General features: G+C 30.4%; 1 protein-coding gene across 1 annotated transcript; it reads left to right on the forward strand.

The window, feature by feature from the left end:
- Window positions 1-6,664: 6,664 nt before the first annotated feature.
- On the forward strand, window positions 6,665-9,515 carry LOC100820506 (auxin efflux carrier component 1-like). The gene is made up of 6 exons (NM_001280563.1): window positions 6,665-7,799; window positions 8,430-8,700; window positions 8,797-8,882; window positions 8,978-9,135; window positions 9,247-9,323; window positions 9,449-9,515. The coding sequence occupies exons 1-6, from the start codon at window positions 6,665-6,667 to the stop codon at window positions 9,513-9,515; spliced, it is 1,794 nt and encodes a 597-aa protein (NP_001267492.1).
- Window positions 9,516-17,566: the final 8,051 nt, after the last annotated feature.

Genomic DNA, 17,566 nt, shown 5'->3' on the forward strand with positions numbered 1-17,566 from the left:
GGGAAAGTGCTCCTACTTTTAATTTTTGTTTTATTTTGAAGAAATAAAATAATTTCTTACAACATAAAAAAAATTTTAAAAAATGTTAAGGAAAACAAACAATTGAGAATTTTTTTGAGTTAAATTTATGTTTTTTAATTAGTATATATTTTTATATAATCTATTTAATTCCTTAACATATGTGACTAGCCAACATCTGCCAAATCAATTTTTCAGGAACTAATTAATGTAAATTTCTGATGTAAAAAGAGTTTTTTTTTTTTATATACTAATGTCATCGTATACAAACATTAAACATGATTCGTACTTATCTGTTTCTTAAATAGTTTTTTTATAAGTTTATTTAACTAAAAATTGTCAAGTTTATGGAAAAGGGACTAAAATACTAATAAGTTGAATTTATATTTAGAAATGCACTTGGATTTTTATTGAGATTAACTTTCATACATTATTAGTGTTAATATTTTTATAATTTTATACTATAATCAATTAGAAAATATTTTGATATGAGTTTTAAAGTATCAATAGTTTATCAAACATGACAATCTATTATTAGATGATATTACAAAAATATTTGAATTATCATCATATTTTAATTAAATTTTATTTAAATTAAATGTGAAAAACTTGTTAATCTCTACATAAGTTTAATTTTCCTTGTGAGTTGTGACAATAATTTTGTCCATTGAGTCTATCTTGGCAAAACATAGTCTTAGCTTGAGCTATTTTGCCCCAACTTGAACCTTGGATTGACATGCACCCAATGCATAGTTTGCATGAGACTCATATAAGATCACTCATATATGACAATTAATAACGTTCGGGAAAAACAATTAAGTTGAATGTAATTAACTTTCATTTTAAAGTAACAAGAGAATTGCTTCTTCTTGAAAAGTGAAAAAAATTCGGTTGAACGTGATTTCAATTGAAAATCAAACACACTCTAATTATTTCATCTTGGTGTAATTAACAATCTCACTACTAAGTTTGTTACTAAAGGTGTAAATAGGAGAGCACAAAGTTGGCACTATACTTGGCAAGGATCTAAGAGCAACAACAACCGGTGACCACGTACTTGGCAATGGTCTCTCAAGTAAAGGCGGTGGGAGAGGGAAATGTGTCTATAACAACTAAAAAGATCATATGTGATGATGTTGAATGTAAGAGGATTTCTTGCTCTTTTATATAATGGTAACTCTGAGGGTTCCATATGGGAGAGAAAAAGGGAGAGAAAGATAAATAAATAGAAATAGAAAAAGAAGGAGAATTAGAGAGGAGTGTGAAGACAGAAGGGTGACATCAGAAAGATATGGATCAAGTTATATTGATCAATTAAATTAATGGAACATTAGTATCCAAATTAGTCAAATTGGTCCCTAAAAATGAACTTATTGTTATTTAAAATCATTATAAAAAAATGTTCATGAAATCTTTCTTTTGGTCATTACTAATGTATGCATGACTAATATTGATAACGTTTTAATTCAAATAATTTATTATCATATTTTTTTTTGTTAATTCTATTTTTTTTTATCGATCTAATTTAAATAATAATATTTTTCTTATATATATAATTATTTAAATTTAAAAATACTCATGTAATGAAGAAAAAATTAGTTATATACATTGTTCTTATCCAGTGTATAATACGTGTAGAGTAGGGATAACCAAAGTTCATTTCAGATTTTGTCCAAAACTGAACTAAATTGAATAATCAATTCTTAATAACTGAACTAAACTATTCATGGGGAAAAAACAATTTAGTTTTTAAAAATAGTTCAGATATAATTTTTAAATTAAAAACTGAACTGAACTATAAACAGTTTCGTGTAAAAAAAACAACAGGAATACAAGTTACAAAATTCCATAATTTCAGCAGAAATGCATGTAAAATTCCATAGTCTCACTAATTAATATACTTGGACAGAAGCAGAACTAAAAAAAATAACAAGACAAAAAAAGTCTGAAACAAATTTGGTCCTATTGATTAATAAATTTGGTCTTAAAACTATTCCTGATAAGACAATACTCGTGGAATTGTAGTCTCTAGCTTCCTGAAATTCCAACGGTCAACATTTAACCAATCTAACAAACAAGGTAAATATAAATAGTTATTAGACTCAATTAATGTTCCTTTAACCATCAAGATTAATAGCAACGGTCAATAAAGTTCCTTCATGCGGAGACAACATATTTGAAAATAGAAAAAAAAATTATTACATTCTAAAATTTATTATAAAATCATAATAAAAATATGTAAAACATTGATATTAACTAACCCTGCTCAAATTTCTTGAGCTCTTAAAAGTTTTTATCAGTAAACATTGAAAAGATGTTTCTTTGAACCAATCTTGTGTGCAAACCAATACTTCCACCATTCTAGGAGTAAGGGAACTTTGATAAGGATCAAGAATCCTTCCTCTAGCATTTAATGAAGATTTTAATGCTATAGTAGAAACAAAAATCGCTAACACCTCTTATGCCATACTTCCTAACATAGGAAATCTGGTTGAGTTTACCTTCCACCAATTTAAAATATCAAAATTAACTAACTTGATGAAAGGCTCGCAATCTTCATTTAGATCTTTATCCAACTAAGTTTTTGCATCAATTTTATGCCCGCTTGTTCGTAGATAGAAACTCATACCATGGATATCATCATCATCTTTTTCATCCAACTATACTACTTCTTAGTTAATTTGAGAGCCCTCTTCAACACCTTGGTACTGCTCATAAAGTGATTTAAAACTAGAAGACAACTTCAACTTCAATTCATCTCTCTGGTCTTCATTAAATAAGTAGTTGACAAATTGGTTAACATATTTCACCTTACACCTAGGATCAAGGACAACATCAATCAATATCAAAATGTTGATTATGTTAGATGTTCCCTAATATTTGCCATATTTAACTCTCATTTGAGTAGTCATTGAACTTATGCAAACATCATTATGATTTTCACAGTTGCGGATCTTCCTACCAATTGCAAATACCTCTCTCTCTCTCTCTCTCTCTCTCTCTCTCACACACACACACACACACACACACGTACAGTGACATAGTAAGAACCAGATTTCCACATCGTTGCATCATAAAACATCTTCAAACAAGGTAGGAGTGAATGCGCTTCATTCCAATCAAATTTTGAAGGTACACCATGTCCCCTTTGTAGATCATCAACATAATTTATTTCCTCCATTTCAAGCCTGTCAAATGCTTTTTGATACTTGATAGTTGTCTCCCAACATAAAGTAAGAAAGTTGAATTCCACCTAGTTTCCACGTCTAGGCAAACGAGGCCCGTGTTGAGAATTTTCTCCTATTCAACATAACCCTTGAATTTAGCCAATCTAGATGGTGAGAATTTGATATACTTGACTGCAACACAAATTCTTAAAACAAATTCTTTTACATGTTTTAGGCTATGCTTCACAATCAAGCACAAAACATGTGCACAACACCACATATGGATATAATCCCTCTTCAAAAGTACATTGCACCGAAACATGGACCTTTTTTTTAAGTGTTGAATCCCAAGGTCATTAGATGAAGAATTGTCCACAGTTACACTAAAGTCCTAATTCAACTCCCATTCATTCTCTCTAGAATGTCTTGTGACTTGACGAAAACTCAAAATTTTCTTTTGTAACTTCCAATTATTATTAATGAAGTGCAATCAAACTCATGTAAGTGAAGTTTTGGATTGATTTCCATGTATTTATGGTAAGACAAACCCTCCCAGATTGCCTGGAAAGAAATTTCTTCAACTTTTCTTTCTCCTCACCAAAGAGTATAAAAATGCCACATGTTAATGTTGCACTTGATGGGGCACTAAATTGTGGCTGCAAGACAAATAGAAACTTGATGAATGCTTCATTCTCCACGAACCAAAATGGCAGCTCGACAATCACAACTTGGTGAAGAGCGAACATGACCACCCACTTGCCCCTCTACAATTTGTAATGAGGAAGCATTTGATCTTTGCACTTTTTGTCCTTTATTTGGATTATCAGGGCATCTCAATAAATGATTCTTCATAGCAATTGGTCCACCCTTAAACTTAATTAGAATACCACAATAATTGTCTGTCGCTTTATAGTCTTCATTGGAATCTTCTTTAAAATGGTTGTAAGCTATTGATCAAGTTTTACACTCTCATGATGCTTTTGAATGACGTGGCAATTGATCTTTAGTGGTAGAGGCATTTGAGGTATTAGCAATTGAATGTCCTGGTGTCTTCGATAATGAAGAACCCATTTGATTTTAGCTATGTCCTGGTAGAGACAAACCAAGAACAACAAACTATGTTTTTCTAAATTCCACAACATCTATCACTTAGTAAAAGTGAAGTTTATACTTGACAACATAGTAAGCATGCATGTCATTGTTTAAATCAAACTCAAAGACTAATCCTAGTAATATTGAACAACAAAAGAGCCTTCTACACAGAGACCAAAGGGGTCAAGGAAAAACCACTACATTGGGAAAAAGAAGGAAGAAAGCTAAAAGCAATAATTAGGCAAATGGTATACGCATAGATATAAAAAAATTCACCCACCACACACAACAATATCTAAAACATTATGATATATAGTATTAGTAACTACTCATTATTAAATATAATAGTAATAACATATATAGTATTAGTAAATAATAAAAAAGAAATATAAATGGATGAAGCTTGAAGAACACAATCATAGAGCAACAACACAACCATGAAAGTCTCATGAGGCTTAAACCCACAACCCCACATCCTAAAAAATATACCCAATCTCATCACCCAACAAAAGACTCTCAACACAAGTAGTCATAACCGAGTTCCAAGAAATGACAATTAATTCTCTCAAACATTTCATCAAACACCTTCCTCGCATTCATAATCTTCTTACAACACTCCTAAAAATGAATCAAATTATTAACCCATAAATTGAGTGGATGTTTGTAAAGCACAATGGTTCAATCAAAATCAAATAAGCCATAAATGAATTTGGGATTTAAGGTCTTACTTCATGAGAGTGAGAATCAAAACTTGAACCAGAGTGCGAGATGTGAGTAAGTGTAAACCTTGAGTGGCAAAGGTTAAGTCAAAGTGAACAAAGAACGTGCATTATATCGTTGAGTGAGAGTATGTCATTGGGTCATGGCTCACTCTCTTGTGTAGTCATGTAAACCCTTGAGTTAGAGTTTTTTGGAATTAAGTTTTTTTTTTAAGTTTGACTAATTTTATTTGGGCTTATAACATCAGTTAAGTGATAGATAGAGCTTTCTCTTGCAGTCTAGAAGTGGGTTTAAAAGCTTAAAATTTGTGATCAATTTATCCTTTTTTCTTTTCTTTTTTACTGAATCAATACAACCTTATTAACTTATATATATATATATATATATATATATATATATATATATATATATATATATATATATATATAGAAGTGCCTGAGATAAATGAAACCACATGATGTTTCGTTGATATATCTAACATCAAATTTTGTAATTGATGGATTAAAAAGATAAAATAAAGGCATCATATCTTAAATATTTTTTTAATTAACATCAGTTATCAAGATGAAAAATCGTATTAATAGAAAAATATTTTAAATACTGTACCTAAAATTTATCTTTTCAGAAGAAGAAAAAAAAGGTGTCGAAGCTCCAATCCCATTTCCCAGTGAAGCCTTTTGTTCCCCTCTCCCGACAGAAAAATAAAAATGAATCCACGAAAAGACAGAAGAATTTTCTTTTCTTTTTCTCTCCCATGGCTGGTTTTCTTTTCTCTATTTTGCATCTCATGTGCCATAAGAAGACAGCATATAAACTGCAAAAAGCTAAGAGAATCTTTAGAAGCCCTTCTGGTTCTTCCCTTTTTCTCTCCTTTTTCTGCGATGCCCCCCTGGTCCTCTCCCTCTCATTGAACTCCCTTTTCATTCGCCCAACACAAACCTCTAAAAAACAAAAACCCAAAATCATAAAAGAAAATGAAAAGCTGTATAATAAAAAGTGAAATTTATCCTAAAAATATAAAGCGCTGACAAACTGATCTGGTAAAAAAAAATTAAATTCAACTCCTAAAAAATTAGTTTCACGTATACTTTAATAATAAATTAATCCATAAATTTTATAATTTAATTTCAAATAACCTTAAAAAATAAAATTTATCATTAAATTCATTTTTAAATGTTACAATTTAATGATTAAATAATTTTATATAATTTGTTATATTTTATACATTCACAAATTAAATTTATATATTTTATCTTTTAAAAGATTAATTTATTATCATATCACATTTAAAGGTTAAAAATGTATGAATATTTATCCAAAGAAAATAGAAAATAGTATTGTAATTAAAAGAAGAAAAATGTTATATAAACACTTAATATATTAATCTATACACGAGAAAAAAATAGAAAAAATATAAGGTTAATAAAGTTTATAATGGCATAGCATGGAAAGATATAAAATGTTTAAAATAATATGGTGTTTAAGAAAATAGAAAGCAGGAGGAGGAGGTTCATTGTGTCTTTGCAGCAGCAGAAAAGAGTTATAAAAGCTTGAGAAAAGCCCCCAGCTTTTACTCCTTGATAATGCCTTAAACTTAACTCAGCCCTTTTCCAACTTGTCTTTTCTCCGGCCACCGCTATCTTCTTCTCTTAAACCTTATTATAACGATGATAACTTTGTGGGACTTGTACCACGTTCTGACCGCGGTGGTGCCGCTCTACGTGGCGATGATCCTGGCCTACGGGTCCGTGAAGTGGTGGAAGATCTTCACCCCTGACCAATGCTCCGGCATAAACCGCTTCGTGGCACTCTTCGCAGTCCCACTCCTCTCCTTCCACTTCATCTCCACCAACAACCCTTATGCCATGAACTACAAGTTCATCGCCGCAGACTCGCTCCAGAAAGCCATAGTCCTCGCAGTGCTCTTGGTGTGGTCAAGAACTAGCTCAAGAGGCTCACTTGAATGGTCCATAACACTCTTCTCTCTCTCAACACTCCCCAACACGTTGGTAATGGGTATCCCATTGCTGAAGGGGATGTACGGTGATGCCTCGGGAACACTCATGGTTCAGATTGTGGTGCTTCAGTGTATTATTTGGTACACCCTTATGCTGTTTTTGTTTGAGTATAGGGGCGCGAGGCTTCTTATAGTGGAGCAGTTTCCTGATACTGCGGCTTCGATTATTTCATTCAAGGTTGATTCGGATATTATTTCGTTGGATGGGAAGGAGCCGCTTCAGACGGAGGCGGAGGTTGGTGATGACGGGAAGCTTCATGTGACGGTGAGGAAGTCGGCGAGTTCGCGGTCGGAGATTTTCTCTAGGCGCTCTCATGGCCCCAACTCGGTGTCGTTGACTCCGAGGCCTTCGAATTTGACCAATGCGGAGATTTACTCGCTGCAGAGCTCGAGGAACCCGACTCCGAGAGGCTCGAGTTTTAACCACACGGATTTTTACTCCATGGTGAATGGTAAGAACAACAACAACAACAACAACAACGTGAGTATGAGTCCGAGGCAGAGTAATTTTGGAGGCTTTGATGAAGAAAGTGGTGGGGGTGTGAGGGTGAATGGTGGTGCTGGTGTAGGTGGGTACCCTGGGCCTGCGAATGCGGGGATTTTTTCTCCGGTGGCGGCGAAGAAGAAGGGTGGTGAGAGTGGTGGTGGAGGGAAGGATCTCCACATGTTTGTGTGGAGTTCGAGTGCTTCGCCGGTGTCGGAAGGTGGAATCCATGTCTTCAGAGGTGGTGGTGGGGATTATGGGAGTGACCAGCTTCCTGTTGGTGGGGTGGCTCACCAGAAAGGTTTTGCTTTTTACGTCCTTTGACTTTTTTTCTGTTTTCAAACACAGGTTGTTTGTTTGTTACTATGTTTTGTTTGGTGTTCATTCAAAGTTTGTGGACTTGTTTGATAGTAGTATGTGTTTTAGTTAAAATGGAATAAATAGAAAGAGAGGAGAAAATTTGACTTCTAAAAGCTCAAAATATTACAATTTTCCTTATTTTTTTCATGTTTCATTTTTTTTCTATTTGGGTGTTCAAAAACTTGTTAAATAAACAAGAAATCACGTTTGGGATGTGAGAGTTATAATTATTAATTTTAATGAACGCGATATTTGTTTTCTTTTGACCTTACTAAACAGGCCTGTAATCTTGTTCAAATGTGACTTTCCTAGTTTTGTTGCGGGTGTTTTTTTGTCTCTTTTTAATTGTTGTTGGTGTTAAAGTTGGAGTGGGGTTTGTTGAACACCTGGACTGCCTTGGACTTTCCTTGTGTTGCCTTTTGTCTAATACAATAGTTTTGGTCTGTTAATCATGTTGTGTATCATCTACTATTTGGTCTTTTCTGGATCCAATAATGGTAATGTTTTGTTTGGAACTTGTGATTTTCTTTTGTTTTGATTGGAGGTGTGTTTTTTTCACGTTGTTGGTCAGATTATGATGAGTTTGGTCACGATGAGTTTAGCTTCGGGAACAGAACCGTTGCTAATGGGGTTGACAAGGAAGGGCCAGTGCTTTCAAAGCTTGGCTCGAGTTCCACAGCTGAGCTTCGCCCTAAAGCTCAAGGTGAAGCCAAACCTACTTCCATGCCACCAACAAGTGTTATGACAAGGCTCATTTTGATTATGGTTTGGAGGAAGCTGATTAGGAACCCCAACACATATTCCAGCCTCTTTGGTCTCACTTGGTCTTTGATCTCATTCAAGTATGCAATCAATGTTTCCTTGTTTTATTAATTTATTAGTTTCAATGGTTTTAGTTATACAAGTTTTAATGTTTTTGTGTTGTGTATGTGTTGCAGATGGAATGTTGTTATGCCAGCAATTGTTGCTAAATCGATATCAATTTTATCTGATGCTGGTCTTGGGATGGCAATGTTTAGCCTTGGTATATTCAATAAGATAAAATAGTTTGGCTTTGTTGTCTTGTTTGGTTATAGTGTTGTTGTATTGAGGTTTGAATTCCTTGGCCGGTTTTTGTAGGGTTATTCATGGCATTGCAGCCAAAGATTATTGCGTGTGGAAACTCGGTTGCTTCCTTTGCTATGGCAGTTCGTTTTCTTACTGGTCCTGCAGTCATGGCTGTTGCTTCAATCGTAGTAGGGCTCAGGGGAGTTCTGTTGCACATTGCTATCGTACAGGTAAAAGGGGTCCCAACATTTTTTTCTTTAATGTAATTTTTGGTCTTTAGTTTTTTGTGGTTTTAAGACTTGATAGTTCTTCTAATGTATATTTATTGTGTGTATTTTTAGGCTGCTCTGCCTCAAGGGATTGTTCCTTTTGTGTTTGCTAAGGAATATAACGTTCATCCTGACATACTAAGCACGGGGTTTGTATTCCTGTATTCTTCTTCATTTGCTTTTGCTATTTTATCATAGAACTTGAACTGGTTAATAGTGAATTAATTATCATGCTCCTACTAACGTTTGTTTTTGGTTGTTTATTTTGTTGCAGGGTTATATTTGGGATGCTAATTGCTCTTCCTATTACTCTAGTTTACTACATTTTGCTTGGACTTTGAAGCATGTTGAGGACGTGAAAAAAGGAACCACCAAGTCACGAAAAAAAAGAGACTAATTGCAGTGGATATTACACTACCCTTTTGTTATATTTATAGGTTAATTTTTTTGGCATCCTCTAACAATGGTAGAATTTCGGAATGAAGTTAGTGAGAGAGGGGGGAGTGACGTTGTAATTAATCAATCTCCAAAACACAAACAATGGTGAGAGTTGGGAAGGCAAGGAGATGGTATATTTTAGGGCTAATGGCTACTACTAGGAAACTTTTGTTTTGGCGGTTTTAGCCTTTTTTACTGTGAACCCCACTCAACTCTTTTATTATATATTTTGCTTCGTTTTAATGGAAAAAAGAGAAAGTGAAGCTTGTTTGTAGTTGTCGACACCTTTCTCTTTCTTTTCACAAGTACTATACTACTACTTTTTCTAAGGCCAAAAGGAGCATGAAGCCGATTGGGAATCTCAATCTCTATCCTATGCCATGCAAAGTGTATAAGAATATATATCTATCAACCAACACAAGTGATTTTTCTAGGGCAAAAAAAGTGGGACCGAACAGAAACTTTTGCTTGCTTGTCTCTTTGGTGCTGTTTTTTATTTGAAGCATTTAACATCCTTTTTGAATGGCACAGGTTGTCATCCACAAATTTTAATTTATTGAGTAATGTTGGAAATTGAAGCTATTGCAGGGCTATGGCTAAGGTTGCTATTATGGTCCCTGCTGTTTGCAATTACTACTATACCACTACTACTACATAGCCTAGCCGCTAATCACAGCTTGCTAAAGTAAAGATTGCACATGCTTCTGCACCCTGGATAGGGTCTTCTTTACTTACCTAAATAATCTTTTATAGTTATTGCACATCACGTTGTTGGATCCCTTGAGAGAACAATAGCACTTATTGCACCATGGTTTAGTGATCCTTCATAAATACTCTCTCTGTCTCCTTTTATGATCTAATCATACTTCACGCTTGATGTATTTATTTACTTTTGAGTTAAATTATTCATATGTGATACTTATAATTTTATGATTTTTATTTTTTTAGTTCTTATAGTTTTGAAAGTGTTTTTTTTAGTTTTTATAATTTATATTTTAATTTTTTATAATTCTTATAAGTTAAAAGAGATATATTTAGTCCTTATTATAAAAAATATAAAAATTATTAACTATAAATTATTTATAAATTATCAATTATTTTTTATTACAAATTATTTTATGATAAATTAATTATGAATTATTTATTAATATTTTTGTAATTAATTGTAATTAATAATATTATTCATATTTTAATGATAAAGATTAAAATGAAATTAAAATATAAAATATAGATCACTTTTAAATTATAGGGACTAAAAAAGAATTAAAATATAAATTATGAGAATTAAAAAAATCACTTTCAAAATTATAGGAACTAAAAGAAAATTAAAAAGTAAATTATATAAATTAAAAAAATCATTTTCAAATTATAAGGATCAAATAAGTAATTTAATTTTTTTTAAAGACTTGTTATAAGGAAATTACTAGAAAAGGTTTAATAATTTTGGGTGGGTGGTATGGGAAATGTTTCTTAAACTTTGCATAATCATGTGTTAAGTAAGGATCATAAGTTATAGAAAGGACATTTATAACAAGAGCATAGGGAGTAAGCACTGAAAGATGGATTGTTTTTGCCTTTTTTGAAACGTTAGGGAATTATTTCCAAAAGGGTCCAAAGCTGTGTCCAATGATTAATGCGAGATAGGCCTTTCCTTTCTTTACGGATTTTACTATTTTAAGCGCGTCTTTAATATTTTTTTTACTACAAATGGATAAATCCTGATATAATAGTTAGAGCTAGACTGAATTGTACATTATTTGCTAGGGTTGATTTAATGTTTATTAAATTAAAATAATAAATAATAAATTAAAACTATTCTAACCTGTAAACAGCTGTACGTTTTATAATACTAAAATTTAGTAATATATGTTCAACAGATTTTTAGCATATATTTTAGAGATTTTTGAAAAGGTTCCTAATCTATACTCTAAAAGTTTGTAATTAAGCCCCTTGATTTATAAGTTATTTTTATTATCGGGTCTCTAATCACATTTCTATTAAAGTTCTGTTAAATACAAGGACTTGCGACATATTTGGTTATTTTTTAAAACTATTTCGTGCTTTTAAAAAAATATTTTAGAAATTAGTATTTCTTAGTTTTCAAAATAAAAAATATTTTAGTGTTATTTTAATATATATATATATATATATATATATATATATATATATAAAGTATAAATTAGCTTCATAAAAAAACCTAATTAAAAAAGTTAAAACGATTTAAAAACTAACTGAATGATTAAACAAACAATCAAGTAATGTTTTAATTAAAAAAAGACTAGCAATCTAATCTTTAAACTATTTTAAAAAAATTAGTTAGATTTATGAAATCTCAATGAAAAATGTGTTCGAGGATTGAATTATAAATGATTTCAAAGTTTAGGAATTTAATTATAATTTTTTTAAAAGAATTCTCAAATAATGTAGAAACTTACAAATTAATTTAGACGTATTTTATTAGTAAATAAATTTTATGTAGGCCGTAAATTTCAGTTTTACTTTTTAACGCAACTTGTTTAAAATTAAATCAATGCAATAAGTATATTTTTTATCAAGCAAAAAAAGGTTTTCATAGATGAATGTACAAGGGGTACCAACCCATATTACAACGTCAGCCAAAAAAAAAAGTCAGCAGAAAATATTTTTAACCAAATGATTTTCCATAAGTCGGACAACATCATGAATGATTTTGTTATATTTGACGGTTTTACGAGTTATTTTTTTTAACCTCAATTTAGGACAGTAGTTTCTAAGGGAAAAATAAAACCCACCTTCGTAAGCAGAATTCGAAAGTGGTGAAGAATTGACGATATTTAAGTAAATACTTTAGTTTCAACAACTGAAAGGTAACATCACACTAGTCCAGGGAACTAAAACAATATCAAATAAGTCATTGAAATGTCAAATAAATCCCTAGTTCATAGTATCATTTTGGTCCATAAATAAATGTTTACTTTATATTAAACTTAAGCCACAATTATTATTTTTGAATTAATGTGATTGTGGGTTTACATCTTCAGGACTTATTTGACATTTTTTGTTCTAGTATATCCATATACACACTCACTTTTTTTTTAAAAAAATGAAGTCACTAACATATATTTTAATATTTGATAATGTTGTTATCCATAAACATACATTAAACAAACCTCATGAGAGTGATGAGACCCAATATCAATGCTATGGCTCGTGTCAGAAAGAGTAAGAATAAAAGAAAAAAGAAATAGTTATATTTGATATTTAAACTTGAGTTAGATTGGACCATTAAGAGTCCTAAAAATTTGATTTGACTCATTCCGTTCAAATTTAAAAGTTAGATTGAATTTTTAAGAGTCATAAACTTTTTTTTAGTATCACCCGAATTAAGATTACAAGCTAGTTAAAATAGAACTATTCTTACTAGCTGATTTATGAACCGGATGCAAATTGAATTGTGATTGATTATATTTTCATTTTGATAGAATATAATTTAGTTTTAGCTATGGTTTAATCATTGTTAAATTATTGAATGTGTTAAGTTAGTTAAACTATATATTAAATATCTTATAGTGTGTTTCGTAAATATGTTATGAATGGAAAAATCACATCAAAATGATCATAAGTAATAATGAATAGCTTCTTGATTGACACCTAAAAATCACACTTGAAGGCTTAAAAAATGTTTATTTAATAAAAAAAATATAATTTACTTATCAAAATAAACAAAAAAACATATTTTTAAGTAAAAATAATTTAGACAAATATACTAAAACAAAATAGAAAATACTTATTTATTAAAATAAATATTTTTTAATCAATCAATTTAAATAAACTGATATTTTATATATCTCTAACTGTAATCAAACATAGCCTGCTTAAACATATACTTATCCGTTTAATATCCCATTTAATTTTAAAAAAGCTTTATGCTGAAAAGTCTTTAAATTTGTGCTCAACTTTTTCTGTATAATAATAATAATAATAATAATATCAGTGCCGTTTAATTTGATGAACCTACATATTCCAAAATCTTTATGGTTTTCTGCTACTGTCTCTACTTTGCTCTTCAGCAATAATACCTACATCTCACTAAAGCCACTTTCATGATGTTGAATCATTTCAATCCTTCTGAAAGGCCGCATTTTCTGTTAAAGAAAAGCTGAATTCATGAACCAACAAACAAGGATCATAAACAAATAAATGTGAATGCGATATATAGTGAGAACAGCAATATTCAATTGCGTAATTCCTCTCCACGCCCGCAAATTTAGTCAATGATAGCTGAAAGTGATAAACTAAAAAGTGCTTTTTATGTGTGTATGAACCAATCTCAATCAAATTCAAAGCAGGTATTGTCTGTCGTGCAGGTATATATAAAAGGGCCATAAACTTTTTTTGCCCTCTCTTTTGATTAGCTCAAGTGAGAAAAAGTTCAATAAACTATTACAAGCTTATGAATATAATGATGAAACCAGTTTCATTTCCCTCATATTTTTAGTGATGTTTCAAAGAATGTGCAGCACATGCGTGTGCCACTTAAAATCACTACTCATCAGGCTTAGGCACTTTTTTTTCTCCCTCCTGTTCATAATGTTTTTGTTTTGTAATGAAGTTACTTTGTTGAATAATAAGTGGAACTATTTGATTGGCATGTTAGATGAAGCACAACCAGCCAATGCTATTCTAGTGATTAGAAAAATGCTTAGAAGGAGCTGTAAAGTCAAAGGGGAAAACTTGTATAATGTAAAGACCATGAAAAAACAGATAAGAAAAAAAGGTTCCAAAGAGAAATTTTATGAATCATATAGTTAATAAATTCATACAACATTTTTTTTATAATAATTTTTTCATCATATCAATCTTCTTAATTCATATAATCTCTTCTTTGATCTTGTGTTGGTTTGTTTAAATTAAAAAACAATTTTAAAATAAATGTTTTTAATGTTTTTTTAATAAGTAGATAAGATTTGTTTTATCAAAATAAGTAAAAATAATTTAGATAAACACATTACAAAAATAAAAAAACTGTTTATTTTATTAAAATATTTTTTAAGAAATAAATTTAAATAAACTCAACCCTTATCTCTTTATTTATTGTACAAAATTCATATGCATATACAATTGCCCAATTACGAAGAGAAGAAAGAAAAAATACAACAAATGTCGTATGGAGAGAATTATAAAAAAGTTGAGGTAATTATAAAAGATAATATAACTTTCTATAAAATAAATTATACACTAGTACATATATATACTGGTGGAAAGAAGATGCATGTTTCGGTATTAAAATAATTAATTAAGAATGAAAGTAAACGATAATGAGGCAGGCACTAATGAAAATGTTGCTATCGAAGTGTAAATAATTGGTTTAGAGCTTAAGTGGAGTAGATCTCAAGTTCACAATGTTGACAAAAGAGAGATGGATTATGATTTATGAATAATAATGAAATGCATTGATGATTGGTCAGAACCGAAAAATTTTAGGTTCTTGTAAATTTAAGAGTAACTTTAATTTGAACGTACGAACAGTTTATAAAAGAACACAATTTGGTTAGTACTGTGTGAAATTATTTCTCTGCAACCAGTGGGAAAAGTTATAAAAAAAAAAAAACAGAGGCACCGTCGAATCTCGTGGATTTGAGCAACTAATGTACCTAAGTCTGTGGTGCTCAGGATTCTATGTGGCACGAAATTAATTAGATCTGCACCTCCAAGTCTCATTTTTGTTTGAGAGATACAAAGTGAATTACATGTATTTAAGGAAGAAGGTTAAACAAAAATTACGGATCTTATCGTTTCTGTTAATAAAATTAATATTTGTTGATAAAAATTTATAAAAATTAAAGACAAGATTTATAAAGTTTATAATAACTTACACACTTATTCAATCAATTGAATTAAATTGTTTTAGACAACAAAAAAATCCCATTTTGAATTAACTCAACTTTGGACGAAAAAAAATAAATCTAAACTTCACTTTACTTCATATAATATGATATTTTGATTAGCTTAATACTGAATTTAAGAGTTTTTATTTGAATTATTATAGTTGTATTAATATGACTTTTTCAGATAACATATATTTCTTAATTTTGATTTCTTTCTAAAATTTATGTAGTTACATAAAGTAATTAAAGTATTAACCCTACATTTATGGGCATGTTTAGGTTTTGAATTTTGGGTTTGATTTCAAGATTCACGTGTATGAAAAAAATGTCACAAAAGATCTTCATTGTAGCATCTATCTGATTGTATTTTAAGAGACAATTCACTTTGCGAATTATGGAGTTAGAGAATATTTTGTTTTAGAAAAACTATACCTGTGGCTAAACTTTTTTATTTTATTTTTTTATTAATATCGTTTTAGTTAAATTTTACAAAATGTCCCTCTCACATGTGGACATAAAGGGTGTGGTGTTTAAGGCCTTTTCCCTTTTTCAATTTGGTCAAAGGGTAAGGGGATGGATGGAATGGGATTTTGGGATGGCAAGTTTGAACACCTGCCCTTTTGTTTGTTCGTGTCTTCTCTCTCCACAAAAAGAATGTTCAAAGTTTATCTTTGTTTGAAAAAAGAGCTCCGAATTTAGAAAGACAAAACTAATTTTCTAATCCATATTGTTTAACTAATTTGCTTATTCCATTTATGGTTATATCAAGTTTTGGTAAAAAAAAAAAAGTTTCACTTTACTTAATTGGGTATGAGTGTTTCATTTTCATTTGTAATCACTTATTTATATGGTATTTTTTTTAAAGGCATATGGTATATAGATTACTCAAATTAAAAAGCTTAAACTACATATGCAGCTCCATTTCTCCCCTCTTCTTGTTTGATCTATGTAAGGAAAATGAAGTGATTTACTTGAACTAAAATAACAGTTAATGTAGCTTAAAAATTGACTCAACAAAGCAGATTATAGGTTCAAGTTTTAAATTTGTAATATAAACTTCTAATGCTAATGATAATGCTTTTTTTTTTCTTTCTGTATTTTAAGGTCTTTGACATATGGCTGTTTCCCAAATTTGAGGCACTAGGACAGCGTTATGAGGTTATCAATGGATTACAAGCCCACTAGCCAATATGGGAATATGGACCCTAAAAGGCTAATATGGCATTACAATTATCCATTGTCAGTGGAGGGTCTCTTTCTACCAAAAAGAAAAAAACGTGGAGGAGGGTCTCCAAAAATATCTTGATTCATTATAGATTTTGCTTTTGATAATTTGTACATGTAATTAAAAAAATAGATAAATAGCCCTAATTATGAGGAAAAAAGCATTATCTTTTAATTTTTTTTTCTTCTTCTTTGAACATACACTATTATATATACCTGCGTATATACATATTAATCAATCAAAATGCATCAATGATGAAAACACTATTATCTGGTTTGAATTAAAAGTTTTTTTTTTTAAAAAAAAAAAAACGTTATATTGTTTTTCCCTCTACTCAACATAACCGGCCGGTATAGTGACATATCATGACTTATGAGTGGAGTCAAGCAAATTGATGAGTGATGACGATTAACTCTAGAAAAAAAGGACTATAGGCTTTGAAAATATCCTATCATAATGAGAGAAAAATTAAAAGGTATTTGCTGTTAATTTGAAGTTATTAACTTTAGAAAATATTTCCATTTTTCTATTATTCTCTTTTAATTGTAGAAGGATTAAACTTCTCTGAAGTAAAAAACATGTAAAGTAAAAAATTAAAAGGCGTTTTATGCTTATTTGAAGTTATTAACTTTAGAAAATATTTGTATTTATTTTCTATGGTAAAAATATGCGAGATGCTTTAATTTTCAGTAAAAAAGGGTAGGCCAAACATGTAATACTTTTAAATGTCATATAATAAACAAATGAAACTTTTAAAAGTGACATTATTTTTGAAAAATCCAACCCAAATCTTAGGAGGTTTGGAAAGAAAGAGGATGAAAATGAAAAAAAATAAAAACTTAAATAACATGTGATCCATACT

The sequence above is a fragment of the Glycine max genome, chromosome 3 (assembly GCF_000004515.6).
Source record: "Glycine max cultivar Williams 82 chromosome 3, Glycine_max_v4.0, whole genome shotgun sequence".
Taxonomy (NCBI): domain Eukaryota; kingdom Viridiplantae; phylum Streptophyta; class Magnoliopsida; order Fabales; family Fabaceae; genus Glycine; species Glycine max.

What these genes read in the sequence shown, in the direction of transcription:
- LOC100820506 (NM_001280563.1), top strand. Translation starts at nt 6,665, where the DNA reads ATGATAACTTTGTGGGACTTGTACCACGTTCTGACCGCGGTGGTGCCG. An exon ending in TGGGGTGGCTCACCAGAAAG is followed by an intron (nt 7,800 to 8,429) that starts GTTTTGCTTTTT and finishes GTTGTTGGTCAG; the next exon opens with ATTATGATGAGTTTGGTCAC. An exon ending in TGCACATTGCTATCGTACAG is followed by an intron (nt 9,136 to 9,246) that starts GTAAAAGGGGTC and finishes GTGTATTTTTAG; the next exon opens with GCTGCTCTGCCTCAAGGGAT.